Source organism: Oncorhynchus masou, chromosome 5 (genome assembly GCF_036934945.1).
Source record: "Oncorhynchus masou masou isolate Uvic2021 chromosome 5, UVic_Omas_1.1, whole genome shotgun sequence".
NCBI classification, from domain to species: Eukaryota; Metazoa; Chordata; class Actinopteri; order Salmoniformes; family Salmonidae; genus Oncorhynchus; species Oncorhynchus masou.
In genome coordinates, this window is record NC_088216.1 from 54,626,494 (window position 1) to 54,649,162 (window position 22,669).

Genomic DNA, 22,669 nt, shown 5'->3' on the forward strand with positions numbered 1-22,669 from the left:
TGCAGTCTATGACTTCCGTGCTGGAGTTTTTATTTTATTTTTAATTTAGGGCCTTCCTCTGACACCGCCTGGCAGGGAGCTCCTTCCCAGTGATGCCAAGTAGTTGCCATACCAAGCGGTGATGCAGCCAGTCATGATACAGCTGTATAACTTTTATTTAGATTTTTTTTATCCTTTATTTAATTGTTTTACTTTCTTTTTTGAGGATCTGATGGCCCATGCCAAATCGTTTGAGCCTCCTGAGGAGGATGAGGAGTTGTTGTGCCCTCTTCGCGACTGTGTTAGTGTGTTTGGACCATTCTAGATCCTTAGTGATGTGGACACCGAGGAACTTGAGGCTCTCAACCCGCTCCACTGCAGACCCGATGATGTGAATTGGGGTGTGCTCGGCCCTCCATTTCCTGTAGTCCACAATCAGCTCCTTTGTCTTGCTGACGTTGAGGGAGAGGTTGTTGAACATCTTGGCCATGTTCTGTTATAATCTCCACCCGGCACAGCCAGAAGAGGACTGGCCACCCCACATAGCCTGGTTCTTCTCTAGGTTTCTTGGCCTTTCTTGGTTTCTTGGTTTTGGTTTTGGCCTTTCGTGGTTTTGGCCTTTCTCGGGAGTTTTTCCTAGCCACCGTGCTTCTACACCTGCATTGCTTGCTGTTTGAGGTTTTAGTCTGGGTTTCTGTACAGCACTTTGAGATATCAGCTGATGTATGAAGGGCTATATAAATACATTTGATTTGATTTGATTTGTCATGGCACCACACTGGCCTCCTCCCTATATGCTTTCTCATCATCAACTTTGAACAGGGAATACAGGATGAGACCAAGCAGGCACCCCTGAGGGGCCCCCTTGTTGACGGTCAGTGTGGCAGATGTGTTGTTGTCTACCCTCACCACCTGGTGGCTTCCTGTCCAGGATCCAGTTGTATAGGGAGGTGTTCAGTCCCAAGTTCCTTAGCTTAGTGATGAGCTTGGAGGGCACCGTTGTTGTTTAACGCTGAGCTGTAGTCAAAGAACAGCATTCTCACATAGGTGTTCCTTTTGTCCAAGTGGGAAAGGACCGTGTGGAGTGCAATAGAGATTGCGACATCTGTGGATCTGTTGATGCTCTATGCAAATTGGAGTGGCTCCAGGGTGTCTGGGATGATGGTGTTGATGTGAGCCATGACCAGAATTTGAAAGCATTTCATGGCTACAGATGTGAGTGCTACAGGGCGATAGTCATTCAGACAGGTTACCTTTGCGTTCTTGGGCACAGCGACTGGTGGTCTGCTTGAATCAGACTGGGTAAGGGAGAGGAGGAAAATGTCAGTAAAGACACTTGCTATCTGGTCAGCACGTGCTCTGAGTACGCGTCCTGGTAATCCGTATGGCCCTGTGGCTTTGTGAATGAGCCGGTGGAGTAGGATTCGATCTCAGTCCTCTATTGAAGCTTTTTCTGTTTGAATGTTCGACAGAGTGTGTCCCACACAGGAGGTTGGTGGCACCTTAATTGGGTAGGATAGGCTTGTGGTAATAGCTGGAGTGGAATTGTACCAAATACAGCAAAAAAATGGTTTACGTGTGTTACATGCCATTCCATTCAATCAGAATCTAAAACAAAAATCCAGAAAATCACATTGTATTCCGTCTCTCACAGTTGAAGTGTACCTATGATAAAAAATACAGACCTCTACATGCTTTGTAAGTAGGAAAACCTGCAGAATCGGCAGTGTATCAAATACTTGTTCTCCCCACTGTACGTACGATCACTGTGGGCACGTTGTCGACGATGCACTTATTAATGAAGCCGGTGACCGATGTGGTAAATTCCTCGATGCGTTCCCAGAATATATTAGTCTGTGCTAGCGAAACAGTCTTGCAGCTTAGCATCCGATTCATCGGACCACTTCCGTATTGAGCGTGCCACTGGTACTTCCTGTTTGAGTTTTTGCTTGTAAGGTGGAATCAGGAGGATAGAGTATGGTCAGATTTGCCAAAAGGATGGCGAGGGAGAGCTTTGTATGCGACTCTGTGTGTGGAGTAAAGGTGGTCTAGAGTTTCACCTCGAGTTGCACAGGTGACATGCTGGTAGAAATCAGTTAACACGGATTTTAGTTCTCCTGCATTAAAATCCCTGGCCACCAGGAGTGCCGCCTTTGGGTGAGCTATTTCTTATTTAGTTATGGCCCTATACAATTCGTTGAGTGTGGTCTTAGTGCCAGCATCGGTTTGTGGCAGTAAATAGACCGCTAAGAAAATTATAGATATATTATAGATATATTAAAGATACTCTCTTTGGGGTGGCAGTGTAGCCTAGTGGTTAGAGCATTGGACTAGTAACCAAAAGGTTGCAAGTTCAAATCCCCGAGCTGACAAGGTACAAAATCTGTCGTTCTGCCCCTGAACAGGCAGTTAACCCACTGTTCCTAGGCCGTCATTGAAAATAAGAATTTGTTCTTAACTGACTTGCCTAGTAAAATAAAGGTAAAATAAAAAAATAAAAATAAATAGTATGGTCTACAGATTATCATGAGGTATTCTAACGCAGGCGGGCCTAACCTCGAGACTTCCTTAATATTACAGATTGCGAACCAGCTGTTGTTAACAAAGAGACACACACCACCCCCCTTCAGTTTACCCGACGCTGCAGTTCTGTCCTGCCGATGTATAGAAAAACCAGCTAGAATATGACCAAGTTTCCGAGAAGCATAGGATATTACATTTCTTCAGGTCTCCAGTGATTTGTATATTTGCCAATAGAACAGATGGTTGTGGCTGTTTATTTTCTCCTCTGCGTAGTTTCATCAGGGTACCCGCACGTTGGCCTCTATTTCTCTTCCACCTGTCGGGGATTAAGGCCTGGTCTGGGGTGAGCAGTATGTCCTGTGCCACCGACTTGTTGAAATGTAAATCTTCATACAAATTGAGGTTAGTGATCGCTGTTCTGATGTCCAGAAGCTTTTTAAGGTTATAGGAAACAATGGGCAGAAACATTATGTACAAGAAGTGTTAAGATCAGTGCAAACAAAACACACAAAACCGCAGAATTGGTCAGGACCCCGAAAAACGGCCTCCATACATTCCAGCGCCATTGAATATCAAAACAATCAACTTCTCATTCAACTACATTAGATTTGTACATAATGAGTCCGTAACAATTGTTTGATATTGTTGACCTATTTTTAGATTATCATAAAATGCTAGAATATGGTTCAAATGTAATTACGCCAATGAGACTTATATACAGTAGATTCCCAAAAATATAAACATTTGTTTTGTGACATTTAATTCTAATTTCCCCTTTATTCCAGAATGGAGTAGAGTTACATGAGTTCAGGTCTTCCATTTTCAATCTCCTAATAACATTTAAATGACTAAAACAAAGCAGCCTTTGTGTGTGTGTGTGTTTGTGTGTTTGCATGTGTGTGTTCCATTTGTATGTAAAGTCACAAATGCCAACTAATTCACTTAACATTCCTGTCTCCTGCTGTTTGAAAAATGTGTATTGTGTATCTTTTTATAAAACTCAGATTGTGATTTTGGAAGGTGAAGAACATAAAAAAAACACACTTTAAACTTTTAAGAGCAAACTAACTCCAAAGCTCTTTGGCTTTAAATATTGTCATGGTAACTGAGAGCCAGTCCTGTTCTAAATCTTCCTGGTCATATGAGAACGATGTCTGGATTAAGGGCACACTGGCCAGCCATTACAGGCATAGCAAGGTTATTTTCAAACACAAACAGGTTTTTGTTAGACTGTAGACCACATGCTGTTATTCCAGGCTGTTATGAGGCTCACGTGAAACCTCTAAAACATATATTATACAGCAGGTAAGTATCTTCACCAGACATCTGGGGAAGATACCCATCAACATAAATGTGCTTCCAGTGTGTTTCCACTCAGAGGCTTTTATTGATAAAATGTCACATTTACTTAAGTATAAAAGATTGTCAACATAAATAATTACATCAATAAAATATGTTCAGCAGGTACAGTACAAAATACAATGTTTTGTCATGCCCAATAGAAGACAAAAAAGCACTTAAATAAAATGTACAATTTGTTATAAAAAATACATACTGAGAATTAAATAATACATCAGGTTTTAATTTATATATGTATATAAAAAGACTATATCTTATACTCTAAAAACATGTCTGCTCAGCTATAATGTCAGTAAAAAGATTGGAGGTGCTCCAGTAGTTCTTGGTCCTGGAGTTTGAATATCAGAATGTCAGATTTAAGTGCATAGTTTCAGAACTATAAGAGCGACAGTGGTAACATCATCAGAGACAATCGTCATCACTAGGCCTTGACCCCTCAAACTCAACTCTGGACTTCGAAGCAAGTTCCACTGCATTTTTTAATTGTTCCTCTATAATCAAGGATTGATTTAGACCTGGGACACCAGGTGTGTGCAATTAATTATCAGGTAGAACAGAAAACCAGCAGGCTGTCGACCTCGTAAGGTAAGAGTTGAGTACCCTGGCCTAGACTGTCATGGGACGCAGCGGGTGAATGGGATTGGGCATGTAGTCTACTACAGGTCTACCCAATTTGAGTTAGGTTATAAAATTAACTCACAACTCTGCATATTTATAACACAGAGTACAGATATTGAAACTAAAAAGTGCAATAATTCCATACCCATCCAGTCTAAACTCAGGTGAAGCCTACTTAGTAAATAATCTCTCTGGTTTGAACTGTATCACAACTCATCACTAGAGGGCGCTGTGAGACCAAACTAACAGGGATGGATAAAGCGAATGACCTGCCCGAGAAATACAATTGGAAAAATGTGCTTGTAGGTAGTAGTGTAGTAGGGAATGCATCTGAAATGGCACCCTATTCCCTACAAAGGGTGCCATTTGGGATGCAGTTGGGTGAATTTTGCATGTATTGGCCATTTAGTGTCCAGCACTTTGGGCAGCTCTTCTGTTCTTCTTCTATCCCCCTCTTTTTTCCTCATCTTGCTTTTCCTCTCGATCCTCACCTATTGGTCAATATTCCAGACTTCAGGGTGTGTTGGACTGGGCAGTGCCCTCTCATACATTGTCACAGATCAGGATGCCCTCTGGACTTGTGTGTGATGATGTTGGCATGCCACTCTCATTCACACACCAGCAGTGACCGCGGTGCATGCCCCGAGACGACCGACACTGCCACACAGAGATAAAGCCTATTAGAGATGTGCAGTTTTGTATAGGACACAACAACGACACTCAAACACATACACACAAACATTTCTGACCAGGCATTGACTATCGAGTCCAGCCTGCAACTCAAGATTGAGTTGGTCCACTGAACTCCTACTTAGGCAAGGTTACTCATCATCCAAGCATAGTTTGGCGAACCACCTCTGCTATACATGCATAAACCAGTCTGCTTCTAAACATACCTGTTTCTTTCTGAAGAAACCACGCTTGTCACAGTTGGGCATATAGATATCGCCACGGTCTGACTGGAAGACCACGGGCTCAAGACCTTTAAGTACAGTGTTCAGCAGCCTACGACACGGAGCCTGGAGAGAGAAGGAGAGAGAAAGACGGAGAGAGAAGGAGAGAGAAAGACGGAGAGAGAGAGTGGGTTTTCCTTATTAAAACCCCAGCCACTATTTCAGGTGCATGTTTTATTGTCTTTCAATTCTATCGCTCAACACAGCCCTCCACACATTTGGAAGTACAACATGTCCTCATTATGAAATGTCTTAAGTAAAGGATTTTACCTTCTCCAGGACTTCAGTCAGTGTCGGGTGTGTGGCTGGAAAAAAATACATGACAACATCTTTAGCATAGTAATGGATTACATTACCACAGTAACTGATTACTGAAATATCTGATTAATGCAGTGGCAGAGACAAACCAGTAGGTAGAGTCACATATCATGTTCACAGATTGGCATTAACAGGTTGTTGAGTAAAATTTCCAGCTGCTGGTGATTTGAGGTCAACATGACATAATTGGGATTATTTAAGAGAAGAACATTTCCCACACACAAAACAATTTAATTCCTGGTGGAGTCTGAGCATAGATTTATTTGAAAGAAATCCTAAGTCTTGTGGCTGAGTTTGGAGCACTGCATGCTGATCTTGGCTCTGTCTCCAATGTAAACTACTGTCAGTGCCAATTGTGCGCTCCATTACGACCTAGCTGTATTTCTTACTTCTGATGAAGCTACACATTTTCCACTTCCACAGGCCAATGCAATCTCACAATCGGGACCTTTCTTATCACAACAAAGTCATCAGAGCAACGTTTATTTATTTATCTAAGATATACAGCGCTGGCGTCATGTCCATATCCTGACAAGGATCAACTCTGGGCCCTTGTTTTACAGCCCATAACTAGGTCAAGTGAACTATCTGCAAAAGCTCAATTTAGCATTGATTTTAGTTATAGTTTACAGTACCTCCTCCTCAACCCCACCAGATGTAACTGAGTGGCATCTCCCTCTGTGCTGTAGTAGGTGTCTTACCTTTTGGCTGGGGACTCTCAGAAGGGCTGGGTTCACTGGTGTTGCCGCAGACTCCCCTGCCCTGCAGAAGGGCCTGGAGGGGGCTGGGGTCTCCCAGTGGTGGGGCGCAGCGGAGTCCTCGGGCACAGCTCAGGGTGTAGACCCCACAGGGCTCCCCCAGGAAAAGGACAGTGGTGCTGAGCTCCCCAGACTGTTGCCTCTGGTTGGGGGCCCTAGCCCCCTGTAAGCCCTTACTGGAGGGACTCCTTCCTCTGAGAGGGGGCAGCCGGGAGGCTAGCGTCCACGGGCTGGAGAGGGCAAGCTGGAGGAAGAGCAGGGCCAGAAGGTCAGGGTACAGAAGCATGTTTCCCTCAAAATACACGTGGTCCACCAACAAAAGTTAAGTAATAGTCCAGGAGGTTCTTATTTGTTTCAATGCCAGATATTCAATGTCAGGGTAGGCTGATGTCTGAGGTTTGTTCTTATTCAGCTCAGTTCCAGTTGTTGGTTGGGAGAAGCGAGGCAGAGTGGATAGGAATCCCCTCCAGCTACAACAGAGCGATAATGAAGCAGACAGACACCACGGACAGCGGCTTTTAAAGAGCCAAAAGGTGGAGGGAGAGGGAGGGGGAAGGAAAGAGGGAGAGAGGAATATTAGTCTCCCCTCTCATTTCCAGATTGCTGAGCACACCCCCACTTCCCCTTGTCTCTGACACACACACCTTTCCTTTACCAGTGCCTGCTGGTGAAATAGGGTTAGCCGTAACCCCATCATGAATGTGTCATTATTGCTGTTTCAAATTCGGCATTATTGTTTTTCCACCGGAAATATATTTGATTTGTGTTTTACAAGTAAGCATTACTGACACATTTAAAATGACAGGCTGGTGATGAGAACATGTGTTTATAGAAAACATATATGTTTGATTAAGTGTCCTCTTCTGTGTATACAAACTGAGAATAACCCTTGTACATACTTCACCTGTGCTTTGATGGTTATTGATGAAGAAGCCTGATAATGAATTTGGACAGGTTCCAACAGCAATCTTGTTAAACCGTTGCATCAGGCACTGGTTTAAACCCTATTCCTTTACTGTACTTTACGACTGCACACCTGAGCTGTTTAAAACGTGGGCTACCGTCTTCGGAATGTACAGTCAAACACCAAAGGAATTCTAATCAAGGCATTCGTCACTCACATCCACAGTTTAATGACCGCATTAAATGGAATGTTTGCATTTGCAGTTGCCATGGCTTAGCTTAAGATAACAAATAATGAACACAAAAGAGTAGCTTGATGACGTAAAAGTGCACGTTCAAACTTTGATCAGAGAGACATTGACGGAGAGGGTGCCGGAGTGCCACTTAACATAGGGGACTTTGGCTGACTAAGCCAAACATGATTAATTCTTCCATGACAGGAAATGCATTCCTCTGTGTGTGTGTGTGTGTGTGTCATGATAATGGACTAGTATATAAGAATTTTGTATGAGGACCACCTCTTTAAAAATGACTTATTTTAGAAAAATTAAGGGGAAAAACACTGCTGTTTAATGCTGAAGCCAATCTGGCAACGAATATGTAAAAGCAAGAAACATTTGCTGTCAGTCCTGTATTCCCAGTTCACGATCAGGACGCTGTTCGGTTCAAATGTTTCACAATCAAGATGTATTTTTATGTATTTTTTGAGCTATGGAAGCCCTCCCTTTCCACACCTAACAATTAGTAACCCACCCCAAAACTCAGGATTCATCCTTCTAAAAAAAAAGACACAGCTCCGCCCCATAATTAGGCTCCTTTATTATTTTACTGTCATCTCAAATTCTATCTTTCTCACTCACACACACGTTCCATTTATATCCTGTCAAGTGTAGCCAACTCAATTTAGATAATAATGCTCGTTGAAAAATAGCCTATAGCCTAAAATAAACAGCTACAGTAGAGTACTTTATAGATTGCCGGAAACAAATGTTTTTGGTATCATGATGTCATGAGAACGCGCCATTTGCACTCAGCGGAATTTGTTTTGATGGAGCTGGAGAGCACACACGGGAAATTTGTAAACAACAAGGAATTTGGCCACAGATGAAAGACAGTAGCTTAACAATAAGGTGTGCAACTTTAGTCGGTGTGTGTTTTATAAATAAACAAAAAGTTACCGGACGTGTGAGAGGATGTCCTGCGTACGGACAGAACTCTTCCTCACTGTATGTGGTTGAGAAGTGCTTGATGTGGATAGCTAGCTAACGTTAACCTACGGCTACAGTAGCTAACAGTATTTATTTCCCTGCAGGTGTTGGCAGCTGGAGCTAGATAGCTGACTAGTTCGCTCTAGACTAGTAACATTTGATATGTTCTTAAATTGCTAACTAACTAGCTAATTAATTAGGTAATACGCCGTACATTACATGTTATTATTTGACACCCTCGTACAAGCTACTTTTGGGCATTTTATGCAGCTGCCACTTCAAAAACGTATATGAGAGTAGGATAGAGGATCAACACCTCAAGGTTCCTGTTTCTGTCCTCAGGTAAGCGATGGACGACATCAACCTCCATTACCGTTTTCTGAACTGGAGACGGAGGATCCGGGAGATTCGCGAGGTAGGGGCTGTGCGGTACCGTGAGCGGTTCAAGAGGATGCTGAGAGACGGAGACGTGCTAAGGTGGGGATGAAAACTGTCAAGTGTAGGATGATGAATGAGGGATTGAATTTTATTTATTTATTTTCCAGAAGGAATATCAGTTGTGGTAAGTCAGATCAATATACATAGTGTATAAACATATAAACAGCAACATTCATACATAATAATATATAATGACACTAGCCAAAACAGTGTTCCTCTATCCTGGTTCTGGGCAGGGAATGTAAAGAGACGGAACTGTCAGAGCCTGGCTTCCCAACAATGGCAGAAGATGTAAAATGCATTTCCAAAAACACCACGCAGAGAGAACGGTCACTAAGTGCGTTGTTGGAGCATGTGTTGATACTGATAGAATCGAAAGAAAGGGAGCGCTGGTCTCGGATCAGCTTTATCCATTAAAATCGTACCTTAACATTGACAATACTGAAAACGGATCAGCTCCTATTACAACTTACAGCTGCAAATATTGAGGCGGCTTATTCTAATGCTTAAACAATGCAAATTCACTAAATCACCGATTTGGCACATCATTGCACACATGTTAGGCCAGTGATTCCCAACCAGAGGTACTAGGACCCCTGGGGGTACATGAGAAGACTCATGAGACTATAGGCTTACTGGTAAAATGCACATGAGAGGCTACTTTTACCAGAGCGAAATTCAGTTGGTAGTACAGCATATATATTGAGACAAATATATATATATATATAGAGAGAGAGGAATTACAGACAGTAGTAGTAAATATAACTCGATTGATTGAACATGAAACGTATTTCAATATTATTGAAATAGGCCTATAGCCTACTGTTTATTTTAATGCAGTCATCTTGGTTTTCATTTGAAGCATCTTTTTATACGTCCCTTGTTTGTATCATTTGCAAAGACATTGGCAGCTGTTTATTTATTGTCAACTTTGTTCTGAAGTTAGCAGCGGTCAAAGAGAGATTGATACACCATGTGATTCTATGTTTAGCGGAGATCCTCTGTGTACAAAGGCAAAAAAAGCATTTAACGATGCACTTAGCTGTTCTACGAGTGGTCTGAGGCAGGCTTTAGATTAAGAGTTATTTCAAGTGCAACGTTAATAACGATGGTTTTGGTAATACGCTCAGAGATTTATCAATGCTCCTACGAAGGTTCTAACGATTAACTTATCCTGAAGATGCTTTTTGGAAACCGGGCCCAGATCAGTCAGTCAGACACAATTTACCCACAATAAATCACGGCCCTAATATTCTCAAACACAGCCACCATGTGGCCCTGTCCACAGAACCAATGAATGTAAAGAGAAAGAACAGTCAGATGTGTCATAATATATCTATCCTTGGTTCTGGGGACCCGCAGACATGGTGGTCTTCTTCGAGAACATCAAATCTTTGATGCAATGTGGGTAAATTGTGACTGACTGATCTGCAAATAATAATAGGTAGTTATTATTCAAGGTGAATTGTAGATCAGGCAGTCGATGACTGCAAGGCAGTCGAGGCCAAACAAGCCCACTGTGAGTGAAGTCTTTTGTTGCAGCCAAGTAGTAACACCGGATTCAAGTCCTTGATGAGCTGACTCAGGTGTGTTCGTTTGTACTGGGTCCTAGGCTGTATCCTCAAAGCATCTCATAAAATGTCCTAGGAATCCTGTTAAAACCTATTTTAAGACTTAAAAAGCTCCCAGCTCAGAGTAGGTTGATGTTAAGACACTGCTCAGACATACTCTTAACCAGGAGTAAAATCAACTCATAAAAGTTTATCTCAGCTGGTAATCACAATCACGGCAGTTTGAGGTACCGCAAAGGATAGATAGTGATGACACTTATTGACATTGTTGCAAATGATGGGGAATAACCATTTGCGATGAGGCATCGCCAGCTGTGAATGGGACTGTACATCAAATGTTGAAATGGTAAAACGTTTGTTATCATTTTCGCCTGACACGATCACTTTGCCTAGGCCTACTATTAATTATTGCTTCATATATATATGGCATATATATATTTTAACAAATTCTGATGGTTGTTAAAAGCAGAATTTTAACAATATTATCGTTATATCAACACACTCGCAATCCCTTTTAACATCTCTAAATAGCTTTTGCAAGGTAGGTATCAAGTCACTCGACGATAAGGTTGCATACAACATTGTATACTTTTGAAAAGTCTATCATTTTCATTGAAAACAATCAAAGTTAACATAAGCCAGCTGATCCAACACCTTACACTTGCTTACAGCTGCACTACACATTTCTCATCCCTACACATTTCTCATCCCTGGATTGAGGTACGTTTTCCAAGCCATATCTTGCGCCGGCTCCGCAGTTTCTTAATACATTTTTGGGGTTAACTGTAGCCAAGCATAAGGTGTCGGATCAGCTGGCTAAAACCCTAGATGCTTTCAATTGCCAAATTTATATGCGTGCAGAATAGATCTGTTCTATGCAAGCTATTTCTATGCTTCCCATTCTTAAGTTTTGTTTTTGAGTCTTTTACTTTCGGTTTTGTACACCAGCTTCAAACAGCTGAAACAACAATATATTTGGTTATGGAAAATATATTTCAGAGCTGTTTAGATGGTATAATGATATACTAGCTTCTTTTGTCACATAAACTGAAATTAGGCAAACTATTAGAGTATTAGCAAACAGGAAATGGCAGAGCGATTTTTGCATAGTGCAACTTTAACAACTGCGATTTCATGTGGTGCAGGAACCACTGACTCACTGCATTTTTCTATTATCAAGACACCTGCTGGTAATTCTTAACTGGTTAGGACAGCTCATGAGGTCTCCTAAATATATGTTGACTAGGAGGGACTAAAGAGGCTTCATGCATAGTTTTCCATTTTTACCCATAAGAGTAGCAGTAAAATGTATATTCTCAGCACTTATGACTCATTTTCTACTTGCTTTGTGGATACGATCCCTAGATTGTTTACTTTTAGACTCATACTGTCTTTCACACTGTCCTCCTAGCCTCTCACTGTCTTGGATGACCAGTACCATCCACAAGTTAAAGAACTACTGTATGCTGTGTAGCATACGCTTATATGTTCGTTGCATACTTTCAAATACATTTGCAAATACAATACGATTAATATAAAGTCATTTCTGAAATTCTTTTACAGTTACCAAGGGAACTCAGATGAGGTTGGCTGCTACGTGGCTCCAAGGCCGTTATCCAAAGGAAACTGCTACTTTGAGGTAAGCTCCAATACAGATTTAGTTAGGTATCCCTGACTCAGGCATTGGTGGTCTTGTAGTTAATTTTCGTCCATTTATTTAACATTACCAAGCTATTAATCAAATTTGACAGACATATCACACAAGTTGTCAAGTCAAGATGTTTCTTGCCTCTATTGTGTTCCCACACTGTTATACCCTGTTGTTCCCACATTGTTGCCGACTGTCGTACATGCGAGTCTTTTGACAGTTCAAGTCAAGAGCATCGTAATTCTGAGCCCATTGCCAGTCACACCCTGTAGATTAACTGCTGTCTGCCCTCAGAGAACTGCACAGCTGCTAAATTTAGCTGACACATTTAAGTAAAAATAGTTTTCAGACCAACCCAAACTGTTATTTTTGGACCCTTCTTTTTTTTTTAACAAATGATCTGACAAATGGATCAAACATGTTCGTTTTTCCAGTGTAAAAGTATGCAGTGTGTAACATAACTCCCCAGTTATTCACCAGTACCTTTTTTTAATAGGAGTCCCTCCAGACTAAATCATAAAGACAGCAGACTCGTAAAAAAGCATCCTGGGTTTTGGTAAAGCTCAGGAAAGGAGGACTTGGCTGTACATTCTGGGATAGGGAGAGGTCTGGTTCGGGTGTTTAGTGTTGGCTTCCTGAGCCTACTGTATGCTATGCCAGGACAGTGAGTGGGTAAGTAGAGTGATTCCTGAAGGAGTCCTGCTGGTGTCCATATGTGAGTCCCAAATGGCACACTATTCCCTTTATAATGCACTACTTTTGACCAGTGCCCATAGTAGTCCACTATATAGGGGTATAGCGTGCCATTTGGGATGCACACTATGGCGTTGGAGGATTGACTGGGCAGATATAATGAGTGTCTGACTGAACGCCCGCGCCTGCTTTAACTTTCATGGAAGGGAAATCATATCCCGCTTTTCATTAACGGACACACCTTAGAGTGAATTAAACACAACCTTGTTTATGGAAACAGAAGACTGAAGCCATGTAATTCTTTTTCTTATTGTCTTATCTACTTTTTGACACATGCACTGAAATATTCCCGTTTTCAGGATGATCATTGCCAAAACACAGATTTTATTAATCAATCATGTAACTGCAAGTTACATGGTTCTTATATGAAAATGTTTGGTTTTTCAGGCTTAGACCATTTAGTAGTGGGCAGGGGGTGCTTTCCCAACCACCTATCAGTCAGTTGTCACCTCAGTCGATCATCAGCAGACCTGTGTCCATCTCAGTTCAAGTGTCTTTATGTCCCAAATGGCACCCTATTCCTTTTAGAGTGCACTACTTTTGACTAGGGCCCATAGGTGCCATTTGTGACGCAGCCCATACCAGTCTGACTGAGGATTAAGGAGCTCTGAAAGGGATTAAGAATGTGATACAGAGAAACAGACTGCTGCGTATTCCAGGGGCGGTGCTAGTGAGGTCATGGGGAAGGACTTAATGGTTTCCCCTTTTCAGCGCTCTCGACCTTTCAGTGTTCTGATTGCACTCCTTCTACTTAAGCGGCCCTCAGGTATGATGTCATAATTAATTGCTGTCAGTAGGAAAGTGTATAGTTGCAGGTGCTCGTGAACAGCTGTCTGACTGCCAGCCCCACAGGGAAATATGAACTTTTGAGCATGTTAGGACCTCTTGCTCATGCTATGGTTTTTAAGTGAAGTGGTCTGTGATGTTTTCAGGTGACCATCATTGACACAGGGGTGAGGGGGATGATTGCTGTTGGCCTGGTGCCTCAATACTACAAGCTGGACCATCAGCCTGGCTGGCTCCCACACTCAGTGGCCTACCACGCTGATGATGGCAAGTAAGTTAATTGAATTTAACTTTAATTGATGTTTGACAAATCAGACTCGTGATGCATGTGGCAAGAACAAGAGACTATCACAGACTACAAAGGCAAATCCAGCTGTGTGGTGCCCATCGAAGCCTCCCTACCAGACGAGCTTAACATATTCTACCCTCGATTCGTAAGACTCGCTGCTCCGGATGACCAAGTGCTTTTGCTCTGAGGCTGACGTGAGGAAAACTCCCAAAAGAGTTAATATTCACAAAGCTGCCGGCCCAGATGGCATCCCTGGCCGCATCCTCAGTGTGTGCTGGACACCACCCTCTGCAACTGGATCCTGGACCTCCTCAAGGACAGACCAAAGGCTGTGAGGATTGGCAACAACACCTCCTCCACACTGACTCTTAACAGAGGGCCCCCCCAGGGGTGTGTCCTCAGGCCTCTTCTATTATTATTACTATTATACCTTTATTTCAACAAGGAACACAGACTGAGACCAATGTCTCTTTTACAGCTGGGCCCTGCGTATACATGTTTACACATACAGTTTAGGTACAATGATTTAAAAAACTAAACAATGCAAACAAAACGATCACAGATAATAAAAAAATACAGCAACAGTTTTCATTTACACACAGGTTATTCTACTAACAGCACAAGAACTTGCATTACCCGAAACAGTTACAAGCAATACAAAAATAAATGCTCCAATAAATATTTACAATGAGCAAGGGGGACAAGAGTCTCACGTTTAAGTCTAGTCTGCAGGCTATTCCATAGGCAAGGAGCGTAACAGGAAAAGGCAGCCATACCCATCTCTGTGGAAATCACATGGGCCTCAAGTGTAATCCATGCTTGAGACCTGGTTTTAGGAATTCTAATTCTAATATATCTGTTCACCCACGACTGCGTGGCTTTGCACGACACCAACTCCATCATCAAGTTTGCTGACAACACAACTGTTGTAGGACTGATAACCAACAATGACGAGTCAGCCTATAGGGAGGAGGTAAGTGAACTGGCATTGTGGTACCTCTCCCCTAATGGCATCAAAACAAAGGAGCTGATTGTTGACTTCAGGAAGCAGAGGAGGGAACATGCTCCAATCCACCTCAATGGGATTGCAGTAGAGAGAGTTAACAGTTAAGTTCCTCGGCGTCCACATCACCGAGGACTTGTCATGGACCAACAACACCACCAGTCTTGTCAAGAGGGTACAATAGCGTCTCTACTTCCTACGGCGGCTGAAGAAATTTCGAATGTTACCCTGGGTCCTCTCCAAATACTAACTCTGCAGCATCGAGAGCGTCCTGACTGGTTGCATCACGGCCTGATATGGGAATTGCATTGTCCACAACTGCAAGACCCTCTTGCGGGTGGTGAAGACGGCACAGTACATCACCGGGGCCCTGCTCCCACCCACCGTGCTCCCGGGCTCCCAAGTGGCGCAGTGGTCTAAGACACCTCATCTCAGTGCAAGAGGCGTCACTGCAGTACCTGGTTCGAATCCAGGCTGCATCACATCCGACCGTGATTGGGAGCCCCATAGGGCTGCGTACAATTGGCCCTGCGTCGTCCGGGTTTGGCTGGGGTAGGTCGTCATTCTAAATAAGAATTTGTTCTTAACTGACTTGACTAGTTAAATAAATAAATAATCCAGGACATCTACCCGAAACGGTGCCTGGGGAAGGCCCGCAGCATCATCAAGGACCCCACACACCCCCGCAACGAGCTGTTTTCTCCCTTACCGTTGGGCAGATGGTATCAGAGCATGAGGTCTGATATCAACAGGCTCAGAGACAGTTTTTATCGACAAGCCATCAGACTGCTGAACACTTGAACTGGACTGACCATCTGCTCTGCTTCTCCGCACCTTAGCAAACATGCACTCACGCACATTCAAGCTTCACACGCATCACTACTGCAGCTACCAGACTCTTATTATGATTGGTAAATACTGCACAATTTAAACACCTTTCCCCAAACCCCCTTCCCCAAAACACGTGTAAATATTGGGCTATAAATTGTACCTTCCTGTATTATACTAACATGTTTATTCTATTCTACTGAGCCATTTACTTTATGTTTGTATTCCTATCTTGTATTATTGTCCCCCATTATGAAACCGGGGAAGGGACTGTGGATCTGTCTTCGTCTGTCCGTTCATTTGTCCGTTAGTCACACTCAATATTTCAGACAGCACTGGTTCGAGTTTGAAGGGCCGAGTTAGATGAAATCTTGGGGGAATGATGCGTCTTGCAAGTTTTTACTGATTGGTCCAAGCCGGGAGCTTTAGTAATTGACTGAAATGTGTTAGTTACATGCGATATCCCAATTGGCCCAAGTGGAGGTTCTGCATAACTAATTGGGGACAAAATGTTTACTTTTGCCTTGTTTCTTATTGTTATTGCATTGTCGAGAAGGAACCTACAATTAAGGAATTCATTGGACGGTGTATACCATGTGTATCCCGTACATACTCTAAAATCTCTTATTTGTAAAGTTTTGAATGAAGGCCTACCTTAGCATTCTAGCATCAATTTGCTTTAGAATGCATATAGATAATTTCAATGGTATGTTCTAGAAGGGAATAGAGAAATAGGACTAATGTTCCTCAACAGATTTATTTTGAACGGTCCACAGCACCACTTTACGAACATTCAACCTAAGTTGAGAAACACTGCTTGGTAGAGCTGGGTGGCAATACAGACAAAAATCCATATCGCGATAAATTGCTTGAATTGATGCGATAACGATAAATAGAACAATACGTTTGTAACATTAATGTGCACCACTTTTTTTATCATTTAAACTACTAATATGGGGCGGCAGGGTAGCCTAGTGGTTAGAGCATTGGACTAGTAACCGAAAGGTTGCAAGTTCGAATCCCCGAGCTGACAAGGTACAAATCTGTCGTTCTGCCCCTGAACAGGCAGTTAACCCACTGTTCCTAGGCCGCCATTGAAAATGAGAATTTGTTCTTAACTGACCTGCCTAGTAAAATAAAGGTAAAATTTAAAAAAAATAATAATAATTAATTATGGTTATAACTAGCAATTGTCCCATTAACAATTACACATTTAGCTAACTTATTTCATTTCAAACTTCACATTTGCATCCACACAGGTATGGTTCCTGAGTTAATTAAGCAATAAAACATCTCTCTCTGCCATTCAACAGGCTGTACAATGGGAACACTGTTGGACAGCAATTTGGGCCCAAATGTAACCGTGGCGATCGTATCGGCTGTGGGATCTACCTAGAGTCGTTGGAGGATGGACGAACAACAGTCCTCTTCACCAAGAATGGAAAAGAAGTAAGCTAAGCTCTTAGTATTATTCTCTTCCACACACCTGTAGGTCTACAACATACAATCAAGATATTGCTATAATTGGAGAAAGATTACCCTACTTAAGTCTGGTATTTATATTCTCTAGAATATGTAACGCCTCCATATGCCATGAATGCAGATTGGGCCACAGAGATTGAGTCTTAATTTCGTAGTCTTACTTGTGAGACCACGTGTGCAGTCAGGATCAAGGCTTTGGTCTTAGACTGGGTCTAGTACTCAATGGTCCTGGACTGGTCCAGACTCCATCTATCTGTCACCCATCGGACATAGTAACATTGTGTTTGCGTCCAGGTGGGCACGGTCGTGATCCCAGGGTCTCCAGAGGCACTCTACCCGGCCGTGGGGATGCACTCCTTGGGGGAGGAGGTGCAGCTGGATCTGCAGGCTGAGTGGGGGATGGAGGAGGACGGACTAATGATGGTTGACAGCCACGAGGACGAGTGGGGGCGTCTCCATGACGTCAGGGTCACCGGGACGGTAAGGACCTGGTCTTGCCTGTTGTCTTCTAGGCTACATACTGAATTAATGTTATTCACATGATCTTCTTGTAGTGATTATGTTACACCTCATCTTCTCAACATACATATTATGTAAATTGTGTATGACTATGAATAAACTACCTTTGTATGAAGAAAGAGAGGGTATGATTACGTTCCAATGTCCATACTAGCATACCACTCAGAATTAGTGTTGTCACGGTACCAGAATATTTACTGGTAACAAGGTTTAGTATCATGATACTCGCTACCATCACAGTACCTGATATCATAACGATATCACTTCAAAATGGCACTTGATCCAGACGGATCTTTTGAGTTCAATATCATGACATTTTAAATGTTTGATGTCCATTTTTCAGAGACAGCCATGTAAGCATTAATGAATCAATTATACAATCATGCAATCAATTTGACTTTGCTTTTAGCAATCTAACTACAGTGCCTCCAGAAAGTATTCACACCTCTTTTTCCACATCTGTGAACGACCATCTCGATTCGGTCTTATGTAGCAACGTTTTCTATGGTGTTTTTGACATTGGATAAAAGTAGAGACTCAGAGCTAGAAAATGGTATATCATACACTGCAGTTGAGGAACAACGGGAAAGTAATTCTGCTTTGAAAGTTGCTAAACTTGTAACCCCACTTTTGAGAAAATGGCCCTTGAATGTTTTGGTACACCTACTGGAGAGCTCTTCTACACCCATTCAGCATCGTTCACACCCTCTTAAGCCCCACCCATCTTTTTAACGATTCACATGTGAGGCCATGCGCTAAACAGAGTAAGGTAGTGTAGTAAACAACCAAAGATGTCAAGACTAAAAGTGGTGAAAGTAGAAGCACAAATACATGTTATCTAGTCTTTGGCCTATATCTTAATCTGACTTTGGTGCAGGTCATGTTGTTCTTCACATTAACGTCTCTGGTAAACACACACTATATGAAATAAAATCAAAGTTTATTTGTCAGATGCAGGATACAGAAGATGTAAATGGTACAGTGAAATGGTTACTTGCATAGTAGCAATATCACAAATAGAAAGTGTCCAGATAAATATTGTATAAATATATTAGCTGTCTAAATTGATGGGTCATGTGAAAGAAATGCTATAACCACCTCCCAGCCACATCTAACTAAGTGGATGGGTCACCATGTATACATGTTCATGAAATAGAATTGATGACTGTAATCACACCCGGCTAACTTGGTGGGTTTTGTAATCATCTGTCAAATAGTCTTTTGTTTAGACCTGTAGCTAGCTAGCTAGCTAGCTAAACAATTAACCTAATGGTGCTTTCAAGACAAATGGGAACTTGGAAAAATACAAGGTCAAATCATGAAATCAGTGGTCTTCGGGTCAGAAAGTCGGGGCTCCCAAATTGGAATTCTGAGTTGTTTGACTGTTCAAAACGATTTTTCAGTTGGAGCTAGTTTTTTTTCTCGAGTTTCCAGTTGTCTTAAAAGCACTGAAGTTGGAAGTTAATTCCCAGTTGTTTTGAATGTGGCAATAATCCCAACCCATACTACTAGCAATACAAACTGACTGTCATAGCTGGCCATCATGCATGAATCTGTAGGTAGCTAAAGCTAACCAACTAGGTTCAATGTTAGCTAGCTAACATTAGGCAATAACTAGCAATGATTTCTGAGATACAAATAATATTACTACACATTTCATACACAGAAATTTAACTAGCGAGCCAGCCAGCTAATGTTAGCTAGCTAGCTAACAGTACGCTTTAACTTACAATGAAAACAACATTCTGACAGAATTCAAAATGTTTAATATCTGAAAATGTAGCTAGCTAGACTCTCTTACCTGTATACATGGATGGACGCTTCTCCCTCTCTGTCACGGATGCCAAGGTTGCCCTTAGTTTGAAGATGTAATCCGTAGATACATGTTTTATACAACAGTTTTATACAAAATGTGTTTTCTTTGACTCCCTATGCGTATTTGCCATCAAATGCCAGAATTGTATCCCTCCTTCACTTTCATACTCTGCTTTCATCGGGCATTCCACTGATTTCAAAGCATGGTCAACTTCTTCCGTGACAACAACACTGTTGATCGCTATTTCTGAAGACTACAATGTCTGGTTCAATGAACATGTTTTGACCTAAATCAGGAATTTCCCCATTCTCTGATTCATTTTTGGAGTCGGAGAGAGTCAGCATGGCACGATCGTCCTCCAGAAAGTGGAGAGCATTAGCAACACTTTTGGAGTTCTTCATGATATCTTTCAAAAAAGATGCGGTAGAAAGTATTACCTACACATACTGAGCAGCTCATGTTATATACAGATACATACTGCATGGCAGACCAATCCAAACTCATCTTTCGGCATGTCCAGCCCATCCATTATCTCAGCCAATCACGGCTAGCGGGAAGTCCGTCTTTTTCCATGGCTAACCAAATAATTTAACAATTTTTGTCATATTTACAGATGGCATACAAGTGTGTCATTAAGGTACATGCAAGTTCACATGTTCCAGAAGGCATTTGTGTTTACGTTCAAATGCCTCTCCTGTGAAGTAGTGACATGCAACATACGCCTTGTCCTGAAACAAGTCACATTTTGGTATGTTACAGCCTGAATTTAAAATGGATTAAGTTGAGATTTGTTGTATCACTGGCCTATACACAATACCCCATAATGTCAAAGTGGAAATATGTTTTTCAACATTTTTGCAAATTGATAAAAGCTGAAAAGTCTTGGGTCAATAAGTATTTAATCTCTTTGTTATGGCAAGCCTCATAAATTCAGGAGTAAAAAGTCACATAAGTTATGTGCAATTATAGTGTTTAACATGATTTTTGAATAACTACCTCATCTCTGTACCCCACACAATTATGTGTAAGGTCCCTTAGTCAAGCAGTGAATTTCAAACACAGATTCAACCACAAAGACCAGGGATGTTTTCCAATGCCTCGCAAAGAAGGGCACCTAATGGTAGATGGATAAAAAAAGCAGACATTGAATACCCCTTTGAGCATGGGAAAGTTATTAATTAAGCCTTGGGTGTATAAATACACCCAGTTACAACAAAGATACAGGCGTCCTTCCTAACTTAGTTGCCGAGAGGAAGGAAACCGCTCAGGGATTTCACCATGACGGCCAATGGTGACTTTAAAACAGAGTTTAATGGCTGTGATAGGAGAAAACTGAGGATGGATCAACAACATTGTAGTTACTCCCCAATACTAACTTAATTGACAGAGTGAAAAGAAGTAAGCCTGTACAGAATATAAATATTCCAAAACATGCAACCTGTTTGCAAAAGGGCATTAAAGTAATATTGCAAAAAAAAATGTGTCAAAGAAATTAACTTGATGTCCTGAATACAAAGTGTTATGTTTGGGGCAAATCCAATACAGCATGTTGTTGAGTACCACTCTCCATATTTTCAAGCATAGTGGTGGCTTCATCATGTTATGGGTATTAGGCTTGGGTGGTATCCAGATTTTCATATTGCCATATGGGATTTACAGTTTTACCGACATTATAGAATTTGCACAAACTAATAGTGAATCACATAGACGCTGTTAGCTAAATGCTAATGTGCAAAATTTAACATAAATGAATTGCAAAAACAGGAAAATCCAGCTCATAAAGTTTTAGAAGCATAGCTAGTAGCTACCGAATGTCATTTTCTGTGAGTGTGGATATTTATAAGTGAAAGTGAATGAGAGATATTGTGCAAATGAACAAAGTTGTCATGCATGTTTTTCTGAAGGAAGAGCAGCTTGTGTACATGGGAAACAAACAGAAAAAAAAAATGTTAGTGGAAAGCGCAGGGGGAAAATAACTAATCCAGAGCTTTGACTTCTGGCGGAAAGCCATTATAAGATAACTGATGGCAAACATTTAGTAGTGAATTGTATATAAATGTAACTTCATCACCTCATGTGCGCCACACAACAGACTCGATAGAGACCGATAGATATAGAACGCTATGGACTCACCAGCTCCGGTTGTGCTATTTACGAACAAACACGTGACCGGCGTAAATGATGTGACAGGTGAAATGAAAAACACAATCTGCTAAGGTATTACACGAGTTGACTGCAGGTAATAACTAAACCATTTGCAATCAATATTCAAATGTATTGGAAAAACTTGGGGGGAAGAAATAGTTTTGACGACGTTGAAAAAACATTTTGTGGCTGTTTTCAAATACCTCGGTATATAGTATATATGTTAATGGAAGGAAAACGACCAAAAAATCAGGAACCTTGGAGTGTGGGTCTTCCGGCGCCAAACTTTTCTGCCGCAGCCACAATAATGTCCAGTTTTTTTCAACTTCTTTGAGACTTGTGCCGTACAGTTTATAACTGTGACAATGAACGCAACAAAATCCATATTTTTAACACACAGGGTATATTTTGTCTGGCAGCAAACATTTACTACAGGCTTTGGCGTATCCACTACCATATTTTCACTAGCATCACTTATTTTCTCAATTATTTTAATCGCCTCCACATCGGAGATTAGATTTTAAAATTGTATTTATGCGTATTGGGTCCGGGTGGGAAAGACCCAGGTCCAACTTTTTGAACCTGTGAAGACCTCTAGGCTAGAGCTAACAATGAGTAAGTGGAACATGCTCGGTGCTCTCATGCTATAAAGGGGACAACAGCTGCTCTGGCAGACAGACTCGATCCTCTCAATCAGTAAAGATCTGAGACACATACTGCATGATAGAAGTACCAAAAGTTTAAAAAATTATAGCTCTGAACCATTTTTTTT

The 22,669-nt window shown here is 41.6% G+C and overlaps 2 protein-coding genes across 4 annotated transcripts in view; one reads left to right on the plus strand and one right to left on the minus strand.

Moving 5' to 3' along the window:
• Window positions 1-3,852: 3,852 nt before the first annotated feature.
• LOC135539882 (insulin-like growth factor-binding protein 3) lies at window positions 3,853-7,003 on the minus strand. The gene is made up of 4 exons (XM_064966077.1): window positions 6,452-7,003; window positions 5,703-5,737; window positions 5,376-5,498; window positions 3,853-5,136 (listed from the first exon to the last, which is right to left on the minus strand). The coding sequence occupies exons 1-4, from the start codon at window positions 6,792-6,794 to the stop codon at window positions 5,023-5,025; spliced, it is 615 nt and encodes a 204-aa protein (XP_064822149.1). The 5' UTR covers window positions 6,795-7,003; the 3' UTR covers window positions 3,853-5,022.
• A 1,262-nt stretch (window positions 7,004-8,265) lies between these two features.
• Window positions 8,266-22,669, plus strand: part of LOC135539884 (SPRY domain-containing protein 3-like) — a 63,225-nt gene continuing 48,821 nt past the window's right edge. For 2 of the 3 annotated variants that reach the window (XR_010455672.1, XM_064966079.1), the window contains exons 1-6: window positions 8,267-8,541; window positions 8,962-9,096; window positions 12,192-12,267; window positions 13,962-14,086; window positions 17,249-17,384; window positions 17,712-17,897. Coding sequence is in view for 2 of the 3 variants with exons in the window: in XM_064966079.1 (XP_064822151.1) it covers window positions 8,969-9,096; window positions 12,192-12,267; window positions 13,962-14,086; window positions 17,249-17,384; window positions 17,712-17,897 (651 nt within the window). In the remaining variant the exon portion in view is untranslated. Of the gene's footprint in view, window positions 8,542-8,961; window positions 9,097-12,191; window positions 12,268-13,961; window positions 14,087-17,248; window positions 17,385-17,711; window positions 17,898-22,669 lie in introns of all 3 variants that reach the window. The other variant, XM_064966080.1, reaches the window with a different exon arrangement.